General features: G+C 41.5%; 1 protein-coding gene across 1 annotated transcript in view; it reads left to right on the top strand.

The window, feature by feature from the left end:
• The first annotated feature begins 15,628 nt into the window (after positions 1–15,628).
• Positions 15,629–16,668, top strand: part of SLAIN1 (SLAIN motif family member 1) — a 53,852-nt gene continuing 52,812 nt past the window's right edge. Inside the window, exon 1 of the mRNA XM_081214744.1 lies at positions 15,629–16,461. Within this exon, the coding sequence (XP_081070870.1) occupies positions 15,848–16,461 (614 nt within the window). The 5' untranslated portion in view covers positions 15,629–15,847. The remainder of the gene's footprint in view (positions 16,462–16,668) is intronic.

Raw genomic sequence — 16,668 nt, forward strand, 5'->3', positions numbered from 1 at the left:
ACAGATTCTTTTTCTCTTTCTCATAGCACAACAGAAGGAGGCTCTGTCCACGAAATTATCTAAAGCGTATTGTACTGCCATCCTCTAGCATCTCATGATCAAAGTTGGCTGTCATAACTGTGCCCCTGCCTGAAGGAAGAGTAAAAGAAAGGATGTGATGAAGAATCTGCCTCCACTCCTGTCGCTCATATTCAACTGGCCACACTTAACTGCAGGGAGGTTGTGACATGTATCTCCTAGCCAGACACCTGCTAACCCACGTCGAGGTTTCTGTTCAAAGAAAGATAGAGAAATGGATTGTGGGAGCAGATTGTAGTCTTGGCATCTGTAGAGCCCTGTGAACTCAGTCTCCTGACTTGTCCCCTGTGAGAGCTTATCAGTGGATGATGGTACCTCAGGGTCTCCTATATGTCTTTGTATACAAAGAGATTGCGATTTAGACCTCCCAACACACACCCCTTTTAATAACGTCTTTTCTTGATGAACTAAGGATTTTAGATCTATGTGGCCATTTAAGTGTGTTTCTGACCCAATACTCTCAATTAACAGGATATGGAATTGAGGAGAACTGGGGACCTCAGTTCCTGAACAGTTCCATTATAGAGCCAGTCTGTCAGTGGCAAAGCTAGGATTGGAACCCAAAATGCTGAAGTCTCTTTCACTAAACATGGGGTTTAAAAATGAGTGCAATAATCTGAAAATGATCTCACCAGAATAGAACACAGTGACAGACTAAGCTTCATATGCCATTCTCTTATTTAGATAATTCAGTATTTTATTAACTTTTAGAATTACAATGACACACTGCTAACTCCTACTTAACTTGTGGTTTTTATGATTCTGCCATACATTTTTTATGGCAGAATCATAATCATACAATTTATGCCATACATTTGCAAAACACATTCTGTCCTAGCTTGCATTTGTATAGCTTTCCGCTTTCATGAGTTACTTTTTTGTACTGTGCACAGGTCACTATTGAATTAGATGAGTTTAACAGCCCTTTTGGATCCCATTTAACATGAGATGCTTTAAAGATTCAAACCTTGAGACCAAATAATAATTTTACTAAAGTTGATATGTATTATACCCATTATATGCCCCCAATTTACTAGATTTATCACTATTGTAAATAAAAGCTAGATTAAGATTTACTCCTTTAAAAGCTTTATTTTCTATAGTTTGCTGTTTTGAATATGTATTTTTTTCTTTTTTTTCTTTTTTTTTTTTTTTTGCGGTACGTGGGCCTCTCACTGTTGCGGCCTCTCCTGTTGCAGAGCACAGGCTCCGGACACGCAGGCTCAGCGGCCATGGCTCACGGGCCCAGCTGCTCCGCGGCATGTGGGATCCTCCTGGACCGGGGCACGAACCCGTGTCCCCTGCATTGGCAGGTGGACTCTCAACCACTGCGCCACCAGGGAAGCCCTGAATATGTATTTTAATATTTGTTCTGGAAGTATAGCTTATTGGTCTACAGTTTTAGACTTGTTCCCTTCTAAGTGTAGTTCCCTTTTTCACTTTTAGGATTTTCCGTAAATTCTTTCACTTTGCATTTGTGTGTAGAAATATTATCTCGCCATGCACTTCTGCAGAGTTTGTGAGTCCCCAAGACTCCTGATGCCAGTCATAAGTTCAAGAGGTCTTTAAGACAACCGTCCAGCTTGATAATTCACTAGAAGGACTCCCAGGGCTGTCCTACTCATGGTTATGGTTTATTATTGTGAAAGGATACAGAATAGTACCAGCCAAGGGAGGAAGCACATAGGACAGTGTCCAGGAAATGCCAAGCACCCGTCTTCAACTATCCCCTCCCAATGAATTTGTGTGGACCATGCCTGTTTCTCCCAGCAATTAGGTGTGACAAGACACACTGAGCTGTGACAACCAGAGAAGCTCCTCTCATCCTTGGTGTCGAGAGTTTTTATGGGGGTTCAGTCAGGTAAGACTTGGTTGACTGCTCACATAGTTGACCTTAGTCTATAGCCCCCAGCCCCACCTCTCCCCTGTTAGATATGATACTGTGTGGCCCAAAGCCTTCACCATAAATCACAGAGTTCGAATAGAATATCTGGAGTGGCCCAAGGCCCCCAGGTAAACAAAGACCCACTTAGCAGGCAGGACATTCCAGAGATCTCCCAGGAGTTGAAGGCAAAGGACAAACTTCTCTTTGGGTACTGGTAATCCTTTACTATGCATCTTTCAAGTAAATAATATTGTAAACCTTGTAAATCCAGAGATACTCAGGGTTCAGTCCCGTAACAGTGCTACATTTATTCAAGAAGTGTAATTCAACTATTGAAATGTAATTAAGAAGAATTCCATCATTTACTAGTGACTCTTAAAGGACATTCAAGAGGATCCAAATACATACACCACATTCGCTTTTATTAAATTCCTCTTCCCTCATCCCAAACCCTATCCCCCCCCAAAAAAACCCTCTTAAACTCCCAGCCTACCTAATATTGCCCTCCTCCTTTTCTCTCTCCTCTTTCTTATCACATTGTTTAGTAGATTAATTTAGGCTTAAATTCAGCACAAAATTATCCATCCTTTTTTAGGATGTGGGAAGAGGTAGAAAACTGGGCTCACCAATACAGATTTTCTTTGACAGGCAGGGAAATGGGGAAAATCAACGTGTATGCTAATATTATTTTTTTCTGACATAATAATTATAACTTCCAGGCATCAACTGTGTTTCAGGTATTTCACATATATGTGTTTCTGGATCAAATATGTTACCTTCTCAGAGATCTCACAACCTAGGAAAACTTTCAACAATTTTAAGTGGAGGCAAAGTCATTCAAGAAATACTATAGGAATTACTGCTGAAGTGCATCATTCCATGATACTTTGTTATGGCAAAGGAAATATGTACCATGGGGGAAAAGTTGTTTATGTAAGTATCAAAATATTCAGCTTCAAAATTTCCTTTTTCTTTCTTTATTATTTTTTACTCTTATGGTTGTCTTCTAGCTCAATATTGGACAATTAATTTAGGGAGGAAAAGGGAAAAAATCTTAGGATTCTACCAAATTTTAACAAACACAAAATACTAAAATGCAAGCATATATATATTTTAACTCTTTCATTAGGTAGTGAGACTTCTTTTCTGTCAACTCTAATATATATGGAGATGCTTGAATCTGTTATGAAGTTTCTATACACTTTCTTTCTAAATAGTAGAGAAAAATGAGCTAGAGAGAAACTTTTTCCACTATCTATGTACCTTAAGAGTATCATCGACTCATTTGTTAAACGGCTCATACACATGCTTCAGGGTGAGTTAAAACCAAATTTGAAATACAAGTTACAGTTTATTCTTTTGGCAAAAGGAGGCAACAGACTTTCCTTTCCCACCTCCACGACCCCTCCACCCCTCCATCCCCACCTGACTCCCGCTTACCTCCTGCCTCAGCAGATTGGTTCAATACAGCAATTTACTATGTTTACATTTTTAAAACATGACGCAATATTATCAATGTATCTCCCTAATCAGCTGCAATTCTTGAATCTACTCAAATATCCAGTCAGTGTTCCCATTTCCCAAATTATACTATAAATGTTCTCTAAGTTTGTTTGAATCACGATTACAAAAGCTCTGTCCCTTGCATTGGATTAATATGCTCTTGGCTCTTAATCTATAGGATTTTTTTCTCCATCTCTTTTTTCCTCTTGCAGTTTTGTTGTTGTTGAAGAAGGAGGAGGAAGAGGATGGGGAGAAAGAGAAGCTGAGTCACTTGTCTCATAAAGTTTCCTACAGTTCATATTTTTGTTTTGTCTTGTTTTAGACATGTTTTTGGCCCTCATATTTCTCTGTCTTCACATGTGGTTAAATTCAGGTTTGGTGGTGGTGGTGGTGATGGTATGTGTATGTGTGTATATATGAAGACTACTTAATAAGTGATATTGGATACTTTCATCAGAAGCACATACAGTCATTCGGTGGTATTAACAATTATTTGGAGATTTCAAAATGTGATGTTTTCCTTCTACTTTCCCTTTTTCATTTATTAACTTGAATACATGTATAAGAAACACTTTCTCTCATCCCTAATTTGGTTACTCTGAATATTTAGAGAAAAGGCAGGATAAAGATTTTATCCTTTATTTACCAGTTTCCAAAATAATAACTCAAAGCCCTAGTATTCTCCAAAGATGATCTATGTATTTAAATATCATTTTGAACTCGTGGATTTAAACATATTTGATGTGTTTCAATCCATGGGAATTATTGTCCTTATTGACACTTAGGTCATCTAACCTTCAGACAGTGGGAGCTTATTCAAGTTGGCTCCTCAGTCTTTTTCACACAATCCTACTAGCCTTGGATAAAAAGTTTCAAACTTATCTAGTACATTTCCTACCTTAGACCTACCATCAGCCTCCTTTTTCAAGGACCCAGATCTCTTTTTCTGGAAAATGGTATTTAAAGACCAAATTCTAGGAACTCGGTTAACTCATTGCTATTGGGTCGGTCAGTATCTCTAGGCAATTTCAGTGCATAGTGCTCAAGAAAAATATTTTTTTCACTAAAAAATATAAATAAGCCTTCACTGATATTCTAATTGAATTCAGGGTTATAAGGTTAAACTCATTCATCTTAGTGAATATCTCCTTTCTCCCATATACCATGTCATAGAGCACACATCACAGTCTCCAGATAGCTATATCAACACTGCTATAAGCAATATATTTCTAGTAATTTCTTCAACTCAAATAAAAGTATCTCTAGGAAAGGGATGGCAACTGAAAACTGACAGTATGAATCATTCTTTCTTAGCAAAGACTAACTGCATGCCGTAAGCATATTTACTTTGTGTTATTTAAGATCTGTGTAAAAATGTTGATGTACTGGTGTATGTATAGAAGTTTCTCTCAGGAGAATGACAGAATTTTCTTCACAGAATTAGCACCTTGTAGTTCAAATGACTCACAAGATAGTCTATAACTAATTCTTATCTTTGCTGTGCATTAACCAGAAGGCTAACACATTTGCAAAGAAACTCTCTTGTAATGTGACAAGACTCACAATAAGTTGGTCTCCCTCCACGAGAAAGGCCCAGTAGGGGTCAAGCCATACCGGATTATACCATGGTTCAGTCTGGTAGCCCCGAACACTTACCATAGCCACTTGCAAGCACTGAAGTAACAGATGGTAAATTTAAAAGAACAGCTTTTTAATATTTAAAACAAATCTAAATGAAACCTCCCTCATCATCTCCATTCCACTCTTTCCCAAAAAGGGGGTGAAAAACATCACAAGTATGATTCTGAGATGTTTACTTTAAAAGTATCATTTATCCTAGTTTTCAAAATCTATTACAACCCATAGTAAACAATGGTTTGTTTTTATTGTTGGTGGTGGGTTTTTCTGTCTGTTTTGTTTTTGTTTTTGTTTTTGTTTTTTTAGTAAGACAATGCCTCATTTTATCAGCTTTCCCTGGCTGATGATCAGGATGTGGAAAATAGAGTTAGGAGACTAAAGACTTCTAGGAGGCACTAGCAGAGAGGTGAGCCGCAACCACTGCCCAGTTGAAACAAGAAATCCTATCACTATACCTGAATGAATATGAACATTTTTCATCTTTATTTTTACGAGAAAATGGTTTAGGTAATTTACCTTTCAGTCCTTGCATAAGAGAGAGACGTTTAAAATCACTGCAGCTTCTGCTCATTTTTTGCTCAGGGATGGGCTGCGCTGGTTGAATGGGGTGCCGTGCACCGCGCCCGCGGCTGATGGGAGCGGGAACGCGCAGAGAGAGGAAGTCCGCGGCCACATGTCTACCCCACGCAGCCAGAGTGGGGTTAGGATGCGCTGTTGAGTTGGGGGATTTTTTTTAAAGCAGATAATAAAAGAGTGTAGCCCTCTTATCAAAATGACATTCAAAGTTCACACTTTGAACCACCGACAAAGTCCACATCCAAGCAAACAACAGTGGGAGAAAAAATCTTATAAAAAATGTATAGGGCTTCCCTGGTGGCACACTCGTTAAGAATCCGCCTGCCAATGCAGGGGACACGGGTTTGAGCCCTGGTCCGGGAAGATCCCACATGCTGCGGAGCAACTAAGCCCGTGCACCACAACTACCGAGCCTGCACGCCGCAACTACTGAAGCCTGCACGCCTAGAGCCCGTGCTCCACAACGAGAGAAGCCACAGTAATGAAGAGTAGCCCGGCTCACCGCAACTAGAGAAAGCCCGCGCGCAGCAACAGACGCAGCGCAGCCAAAAGTAAATAAATTAAAATAAAAGAATAAGTCTTGGGACTTCCCTGGTGGTGTAGTGGTTAAGACTCAGTGCTCCCAATGCAGGGGGCCCAGTTCGATCCCTGGTCGGGGAACTAGATCCCACACGCGTGCTGCAACTAAAGAGCCTGCCTGCCGCAACTAAGATCCAGTGCAACCAAATAAATAAATAAATCTTTTTAAAAAATGTATAAGCCAGGAACTGAAGGGAAATGTGGGTCTGAAGTCACAGGACTGCCATTCTCACCAGCAAGTGTGCAGAGACAGTGGGGATACAACTCCCCAGGACCACAGAGAAGTAGGGTGCAGTGTCAAGACACTTTCCTCCCTCTTTCCATCCTGGGAAGAATAAAATAAAATGTGCTGCTGTTTGCTGCCCAGAGCTACAGCTTGTAACAGTCTGAGTGCCAAGGCAGACACCAGGACAGATTCAACCTTTGTGACCAAGTCTAGCCAGCATATCATCTGACTTTAAACTCTTCCCAATATCATGGTCAAATAAGAACCCTAAGCATCAAGAGAAGACCAGGTTTTGAACCACAGGTCCTAGGGGCTGAGCTGAGGCAATCACAAAACCTCTTAATAGAAAGGAGGAAGAGAGAGAAAAAGAAAAGTAGCACCAACTCAAGGTGGACCTCAAAACCAAAAAAGAAAATTAACAAAATAAAGACACCAAGTAAAATCAAATATTGGGAAATGATATCATTCTAGACAAAACAAAAATAAATGTGCCACCTTAAAAAACCTTTAAGGTAAGTATATCTAGAGTTATCAAAGAGATGCAAAAAGGAATAGCATCATTCCAAAGAAGTGAGAAATTATGCAAAAAGATGCTTTTTAAAACTTAGTAAACTGGATAAACTCTAAACTGGAATGATCAAAGTAACATGAATGAAATGGGAGGTAATACTAAGGCATTCACCCAGAATATAGCAGAAAGGCAAAGAGAAAAAAATTTTTGTAAGAACAGTTAAGAGATAGATTGATAAGGAGATAATTAAAAATCAATGAACGAGTGAATAAATGAATGAACACACACACACACACACACACACACACACACACACACACACGGAATCCCAGAAGAGAAGAGGAGAAGAGGCAGAAGCAACAGGCGGAAAGATAAAACCTGAGAATTTTTAGAGTTGATGACGTAGGCTGTCAGATTGAAAATATACTCCAGATAATTAAAGGTAAATGCACAACTAGACACATTAAAATAAAAGAGCAAAACACAAAGATATTCTTAAAATCTACTCATAGAGAAAAGACCAGATGGCCTACAATTAGACTTATTACCAGTAGGTACCAGAAGAAATAAAATTTTATCTTCAAAGCTCTTAGAGAAAATCTATCTATCCAGAATTTTATATCAAGTTAAAGCTCATTCAAGGATGAAGGAACACATTTTCCCACGGACTCTTATTGAAAAATAAAACAAAACAGGCAAAATTCCATATTTAAGAAGAAGGAAACATTCAGAGGTAAGGGAAAGATAAAAGAAAAAAATGAGGGGATAAACATTTTTTTGAGAAGTGAGTAATTCAGCTATCCACTGTTAAAATGACGTTTGTATGTGCATGAGTATGTGCTAGGAAAAAAGATGAAAGTAAAACTCTAGGCTCCAGTAACAAGGATTCTAAGGAAGCAGTGCCAGATAGATTCTAAGGTCTTTGTCCTATTCACACAAGGAAATAAATTGAAATTTTGTTAGAAAAATTTATAGTTGAACATTAATTTTAAAAACTGAAGGGTAACTGCAAAATAATAGAAGTAAAATCCATAATCTCTAGACCAGCAGAAGGAAAAAAAATGAAATTGTAGAAATGTATAAATCTGAGGAAAAGTAGAACAGAAAATAAAACAGGAGAAAGGTATGGTGAACAGAAAACACAAAATATTATAATAGTTCAGTCCAAAGTATAAATAAATCTAGAAATATCAATAATCATAATAAATGAATTCTCAATAAATAATAAAGACCATCAGATTGGATGATAAAACAAAATCCAACTATACGTACCTCATTTAAATCACTTCTAAAACAAAACAACATAGTAAGATCAGAAGATTAAAAATACTACCTAAGCTGGGCTTCCCTGGTTGCTTAGTGGTTGAGAGTCCGCCTGCCGATGCAGGGGACACGGGTTCGTGCCCCGGTCCTGGAAGATCCCACATGCCACGGAGCAGCTGGGCCCCTGAGCCATGGCCGCTGAGCCAGCGCGTCCGGAGCCTGTGCTCCGCAACGGGAGAGGCCACAACAGTGAGAGGCCCGCGTACCAAAAAAAAAAAAAAGACATAATCTCAATCAATTTCTAGCCAAACAACCACAAAAGCAGGAGATTCCAAAATTTAAGGGAATCAGCCAAAATATTTAAGGTAAATCTTAGCCTTCAGTTTATTTAGTAGAAGGAAACATTTACATAAAGTATATTGTAGTAGGCAGTGCTGTACTTCCAGTTCTCCACTGCATACTCCTACTGCTTTGAAGTTATATGTAACCATGTGACTTGCTTTGGTCAATGAAATGTGAGTAGAAGGAATTTTTGCCACTTTCACGCAGGAGCTTTATGAGCTAGTATGCAGTTGTCCAGGTCATTTGTTCTTACCTTGGCAATGATAGAAGCATGGAGACGGAGCCTACCTTAGCCCAGGTACCTGAGTAAGGATGACAGTCTTCTGACTCCCGCCCTGGCTCTCTTCCTGTGTGTATACATGTGCAATTCAACAGCATCCTAGGGACAGATTGCCACCATCTCAAGTTAGATTTCCACAGTTATTCTCTGGATTTCTGTCTTCTACAAGCTGAATTAGTTTAGATCTTTCTTCTTTGAAGCTGCATTTGTAATCTGTTGGTCTCATCACCTACTGAACCTGATCTTTTAAAATTATGTTTTATTGTTTGTTGTTTTCTCTGTTCCCAGGTTTTTAGTAGCATGTGGGAGCTTTCAGACAAGTGTTTTCCATGGACTAATGAAAAGTGCTTACAGTGCTCATTTCGGCAGCACATATACTAAAAAGAAAAGTGCTTACAATTACTGTCAAATAAAGCCTGGAGTCTGAAAACAGAGGCTTTAAACTGGTTATAAAGCTGGAAAACTGTCCAGTAGTTAATTTCCCCCATCCTACCCATTTGCTATTCTTCAGTTCTCAGAGTAAATTCACCTCTGAGATTTTTTACATTTTGTTTTGATGAAGGCAACCATGCCTTTAATAAAGTATTTTCTGTTAATCTACACTTCCTTTCTGAAACTAAACAAACAAAAAATATTCCTGAAGATAAGAAGTAAGGACATATCTGTAATCTTGATGACACAATCCTTCAGTGACATGATTATAATCATTGTCTCTGTGCAGGATCTAGGATGAGCAAAATATTATAGTTGAAACACAGCTAACCCCGTTATGATATAATCATTACTATTTTCTGAAAGCTCATTATGTGCACAGACCATGGTTAGGCACTCACTGGAGGTTTGTTGTGAGTAAACTTGCTGCGACTTCTTTGAGGCTGGCCTATAATTTCTAGAATGTGATGATTTGCCCGAGAGAATGTTGAACTATTTTCTGTGAGCTACCTTCCACTGCCTTTTACCTAGATTCCCATCATGTCCTTGCAGCTATGCGAGTAAGTCGAAGGAGAACTAAAATGACCCACTGTGATGGGAGGACTTCTAACCCTGCTGTGTCACTTTCAAATGATTTCTGACTTTGGTTTGTAACACTTCAGTGTGATCGCAATTTTTTGCAAGGAAGTTTTTTGTAAGAGCTCTGGAAATTGTCAAAGAAAAAAGAGCTCTTTTGAATTAAAGAAAGAAAACTCTACCACACTGACTTTTATGATGAGAGAAATATTTGAGGAAAACAAGAAAATAGATTGTTCAAAATCCAAAGTCTTTCAAAAGCTCTAGAGTAGACATCCAGTGTGATGGTAATATAAAGTACCAATTTTTGCCAGCAAGACTCAAGTCATACCAGATTCATTTTTCTCTTATAAAGTTAAAAAATTGGGGGAAAATTATAAAGATGCTTATTTTTCAAGGTTTAAGTATGTTATTTTTTTCAATGTTTAAGTAATCTTACATACTTTCTTTCAAAAAGAGCAACTTGTTCAAAAATGTCTATTTGTTTTAGTTTAAAAAGTTTCAGATTTTGAAATAAGTTTCTGAACTTCAAAAAGAATTATTTTTATACTTTTGAAATTTTAAATACATCCAAGATCATCATGGGATCTGTTTAGGTCCAACATAGGCTGTGACTTGGTTCCTTCTGGGTATTCTTAAGAGTGGTATTGACATTTGAAGAATCCAAATGGCTAGAAATACAAAACAAAGCAGTGATAGTTTATGCTGTTTTGTCATCTGTGCAGAAATAAGCATTGAATGAATAGCCTTTGTACTGTCAGAAATGTTGTACCAGCACCAGCAACTTTGTTGATCTTGGAAACCTACTGTTTTCTGATCTGTGCTTGGTGACTTTTTAAGTTCCAGTAATATTTGCTTGTTAATGAATCAGACTTTGTTCAAGGCATTCTTGGCTATTGATTTTGCATAAGTCAATAGTTTTTATTGATAAACCGTTAAGACCAGAGCAGGGTATTTTGCTAGGTGCTGCCCAAGATCAGAAAAGAGATACTGCAATGAATGAGCTGGAGCTGCCTAGCTTTCAATTCCTGGTTCTGCCACTTCCTGGCTAGGTAACTTTGGGCAGATTGTGTGACTTGCCGTGCCTCAGTTTCCTCATTTATAAAACAGGAGTAATTATAGAAACTACTCAAAGGGCTGTTTGATGATTAAATGAGTTAATACAAGTAAAGGGCATAGAACAGTTGCTGGCATTTAATAAGCACCAATAGCTATTATTAAGGTAAATTTTTAAAGTTTCATTTTAATGAGCGTGGTACATGTGTGACCGATTCATAAAAGAAAACAAATTGACCACAGGGGTAAACAGTATTGACTAGGAATTAGAGCTGGGTGCGGTATCCTAGTTCTATTGTTGCTTTGAGACATCCTATATTCTGTCTGATAAATGAATATCACAATACTCGCCCCAATGCCTCACAGCTTGATAAGGAAAACCAAATGAAATAATGTACACTTTTTTTAAAAAATTACTATTTGAACCATTTTTAAAGATTAATTAATTTATTTATTTTTGGCTGCATTGGGTCTTCATTGCTGTGCACGGGCTTTCTCTAGTTGCAGCGAGCGGGGGCTACTCTTCGTTGCACTGTGCGGGCTTCTCATTGCGGTGGCTTCTCTTGTTGAGGAGCATGGGCTCTAGGCACATGGGCTTCAGTAGTTATGGCATGCAGGCTCAGCAGTTGTGGCTCATGGGCTCTAGAGCACAGGCTCAGTTGTTGTGGTGCACAGGCTTAGTTGCTCTGTGCCACATGGGATCTTCCCAGACCAGGGCTCGAACCCGTGTCCCCTGCATTGGCAGGTGGATTCTTAACCACTGCACTACCAGGGAAGCCCCTAATGTACACTTTGTACGTGAAGTCCTCTGAAAATTTTTAGCCAGAATTAATTGTTCCTTCTTGGGCACTCCCTAAGCTGTTGACTTGTATTTTCGTCATGACACTTAGCACAATGTCTCGAATGATAATCAACTGCTTATATGCTTTTTTCTCCAACTAGATAAGGTCTTGGTGGTGGAGACATTGTCTTACTCACTTTTAAAAAGTCATCTAGCATTGTGACGAGCATAATAGACATGTAATAAGTGCTTATTAAAAAGGGTTCTGACAAGGATACCTTGTCAAGTCAGCAGAATTATTATTATTATTATAACTACTCCTATATGTGCCTTTACAGGGCATAATTACATGGGTTGTTGGCATGAATTTGAGTAGAGCTGGGTGGGGTTTGAATGGAGCAACCCACACAGGGAATTATTTACATAAATTCTGGCTTCATATATTTTTGTTTTCTCTTTGCATTATTCCCTTACACTAAAATCCACACATTAATGCAGCAAGTATTCTTATAGCTTTTAATTGGGTCAGATGTGAATTATTATGGAGTCTGTAAAAAGCCTTCTAATCCTCCCATGTTGTTACCATATGACAAATGAGGCTTATAGAAGTAACTGATTAGGTTCTTGTCTAAATTTCAGCTAGAACTTGGGATTTATTTATCCATGTATTCTTAAAAAAACTTTCAATGTGTTTTTGCTATGTGCTAGACACTTGCTAGGCACTGGACAAAGGTAGCGGGGATCCACAATATTCAAGGCAAGTATTTTGTATGGATAAACCGGAATCTCAACTAAGAGGCCAAAAAAAAAAACCCCAAAACCCCAAAACAAAACAAAAACAAAACCAAACAAACAAAAACAAACGCTGTGGTTCCTCTGAGTGAATTTGGAAACAAAGCTGGGGATCTTTGATCCTAGTTTAATCACTAGTGATTTTTTCTTTTTGTGGTAAGTGGATCTATCAACTTGAATGAAGGTAGTGGTCATATTAGGGTATGTCTGTTGCAGCGATGGAAAAATCTGCATTTAAAACATATGGGGCTTAGTCTTAAGAGGAATTTCACTCTAAGACAAAGGGATAAAGAGAAGAGTGGTTGGGCCACTAGAAACTGTGCTAAGAATTATTGTCATTTTTCAAGACTGAACCTGGGCAAGTAACCTAACCTTGTTAGCTTAACTGTAAAACTGGGATAATAACAGACTGTCCCTAGATTTCCTTGGAGAATTAGATTTACAAACTCAGGAAGAAACTATTCTGTCTTTCCAATTTTGTGGATGGATCAATCTGACGTCCATAGATACTATTAGAGGTATATGTGAAAAATACAAATCAATTATTTTCTCTCTTGAAATTCACTAGAGTGACCCAGCGACCATAGTTCTGGAGTGTAAGGAATGAGGGGCACCAGAGAAATATGTAATTTCTTTATCTGATTGTGTGATATATGGATATTTCTCATCAATTTATGGTGTTTCAAATGTATCCTTAAAGCATACATTTTTTAATGAGACATACATTTTTATTTTCCATATCTTCTTTGTAAACCTCTGAAATCACCTCACGTATTTCATTTAAAACAAAAATATTTTAAAATTGAGAAGATATGCATGCCGTTTCTTTCAAAACCAAAGCTTACAAATTTGCATCAAAATAAAAAATCAAGACTGCTTAATTGAAACCTTGACACCATCAACCTCTTTAATTATGTGTTAAAGAGACAGGCATCTTGGGGATACCAACTTAAAATCAGGGTACATTTTGAGTGTTTCTGTTGTGTGTACATATGTAATTCACAGAAGGGGAAAAAAGAGGTGCTGACATAGAAAAGAAAGAGATGATTTAAAATTTCTCTAGACATGAATCCTTTCACAGGTTAAAAAACAGTTAGGAAGAGGGCAAATTTGTCTTTTCAGAAGAAGAGCACAGAATAGAAATTTAGGACAAAATGTTTCACCTCTTTGCTAGGTCTAAATTTCAGTGAATGCTCTCTTTTGAAACAACAAAGATGTTTTACAATACTAATTGTTACTTAGAAAACACAGTTCTAAGGCTTGACTCCTGGTTGCTTGGATGTATTCTATAGACCACACTGAGTAAATGGAGGAGAAGCAGGATGTTTATTATAAATTTTGCAGTAAAATGACTGCTTTTCTTTACATCTTAATTCTTGTTGTCTTCGCTCTTCTGTGCCTATTCCCGATTTCTTTTGTTAATGTGGAACCCAGCAGCTCTTTGTTCTCATTGTGTCTGTTGTCTCCCTTTCTTTGTGTTGCAGGGATACTGCTCCCCACATCTGCCACTGAGCATGCGGAAAATCCTTCAATAGATTCTTTACTTAGGACTTTCAGTAGTATTACTCCACTTCTCCAGGTTTTAGTAATAACCAGAATATCTAGAAGATAGACTGAAACTTGGAAAGGTGATGGGTGATACAGGTGGTTAGGTGGTGGTCTAGCAAGCTGGGACACCAGATAAGAAGGCTCAGGGTATTTATCACACATATTTATCTGATTTACAGAAGATCTCACCAAGCAAGTTAAATGCAGATCACCCACCCTACACACAGAAGTTGGAGATATAGATTGACAACTGACAAGACACAAGTGTTTCTGAGCAGGAAGGCACAGAGCTATATCTAAAAGCAACGGATACAATAACCAGTTCCAGAGGGATGTGGTACATTGACACGAAGATTGGTACGTAAAGTCCCAGAGCAGGGACCTTCACTAGATAGTATATCATCTGAGGATGAGAACCAGTTGTGTGGAAGTTTCTCATAATAAAATCTCAGACTTTTCTCTGTGTTAAACACCCCAAAATGCTACATCAATATCAATTGAATGAAAAGACTTAATTCTTCTGCTTAAGCCACCCCTCACCCCGCTTTTACAAGCAGATCTACCAATAATTTCCAGAAGGTGTAAGAAAAGGCAAGTTTGCAGGTGAGATTGGTGGTATTGGGGTCGAGCTCTGAGGTTTTCTCTTTTTCTTCCCCAACCTCACGCCAGCACATCTGACCTAATAGCTTGTAAATTATTTAACAGATGGAACACCATTCAACTTTACTCATGTTTCTCCCATAATGATTTTTGCCTGTTTTGTTCACTTGAATGCATGGCCAGCTCTTCGAATGGTATCTGGCACAGAGTTAGGTGCTCAAAGATCTTTTGTTTAATGAATGTATATAGTATAAAAATGCTTTTCTTTTATTGCGGCAAACATTGGTGGTAATACAAGAGTTCAAACCGGACAGTTTTAGAATAAACTGAACACTTGGCTCTTTAGTGGGGGGAGGCCACTCTCCCCCCTCTTAGTGAGAGGGAGATTTTCTTTCTCCTCGGCCTCTTCTCTCCCACCATTTTGTTTTTGTATTACCAATCAAGGGATTAATAGCATCACCTCAAAGCCTTTCCGTTCCACGTTTTTACTTTGGTTTGGTTCTTAAGATACCGGTTCCCGGCCTTTTGGTTTTCTATAGGTTTAACTAGCTAGTGGCTGGTAGACGATACGGTTAAGCCCAAGCGCTCTTGGAAGGAAGCAAACCGGCGGGCAAACGCTGCCCTCCTGCAGGGCAGGCACCTGCTGCGGCTGCTTTTTCTAGAACCCCGCCTCGGGCTCCGAAGTCAGCTCAGTTCGCTCCCTCCCCCGCGGCGGGAGGAAGTGCCGGTGGCGGGAAAGTTCAGGCCAGGTCCAATCAGGCACCTGGGATTGGGTAGCGCGGCCGGGGGCGGTGGCCCCAGGACCCCAGCCCGCGCTCTCGGCCCCGCCCCTCGGGAACGCCTCTCCCCCCGGCTGGTCCGATACCCCAGCCCCGCCCACCCGGCGCCCGCGCCCCGCCCCGCCCGGGGGCCTCGGCTAAAACCCGGAGCCGCCTCAGCGCCCAAGGGACTGGAGGGACGCTCTGAGCATGTGCAGAGCAACGCGGCGGCGGCTTCCTCGGCGAGAGGCAGCGGCCCGGTGCTGATGCGAACAGCCGCCTCGGCCTCTGCCCCAGCGTAGTCGGCCCCCGGGCCGGGGCGGCAAGGAAGGAACCGTAGCCTCCCCGCGGCCCGAGGAGCCGGCGCGTCGGCGCGAGCCCCGCCCCCGCCCCCCGGCGGCCGCGGGGCCCTCGGGGACCACGATGATGGCGGAGCAGGTGAAATGCGCCTCGGCGGGGGGTGGCTCCGGAGCGGGCTCCGGGCCGGTGGTGAACGCGGAGCTGGAGGTGAAGAAGCTGCAGGAGCTGGTGCGCAAGCTGGAGAAGCAGAACGAGCAGCTGCGGAGCCGGGCGGCCAGCGCGGCCGCCGCACCGCACCTGCTGCTGCTGCCGCCGCCGCCCCCCGCCGCGCCGCCCCCCGCCGGGGCCTGCAGTCCGTTGGCTCCGCGGAGCCCCCCGGCCGCCGCTGCCGCCGCCTCGGGGGGACTGGGGCTGGGGCTGGCGTTGGGCGCTGGGGGCGGAGGCGGGGGCGGCAGCGGCGCTTCTGGCCCCGCGTTCCCGGGGACCTACTGCCTACCCGGCCCGGCGCCCTCCCTGCTCTGCAGCCTGGCGCAGCCCGCCGAGGCGCCCTTCGTCTACTTCAAGCCGGCGGCGGGCTTCTTCGGCGCGGGCGGCTGCGGCCCGGAGCCGGGGGGCGCGGGGACACCTCCCGGGGCCGCCGCCGCGCCGCCCTCGCCGCCCCCCACGCCGCTGGACGAGGTGGAGCCGCTGGACCTGGAGAGCGTGGCCGCCTGGCGGGACGAGGACGACTGCACCTGGTATTGCCGAGCTCCGCTCCCTCCCTCGGGGCCCTCGCCTGCGACGTCCGGGGAGGGCGAGGGCTGGAAGGAAGAGGGGGACCTCAGCCACTGCCCCCAGACGGGGTGACCTGGAAGGTGCCGAGCCGGGCGATGAGCGGAGGCTGTTCACCAGGGTGGAAACCTATTTTGTTACAGCTCAGGCCGACCTATCTGGGGATGAACTGG

Source organism: Mesoplodon bidens (assembly GCF_964165515.1).
Source record: "Mesoplodon bidens genome assembly, chromosome: 17".
Lineage (NCBI taxonomy): Eukaryota > Metazoa > Chordata > Mammalia > Artiodactyla > Ziphiidae > Mesoplodon > Mesoplodon bidens.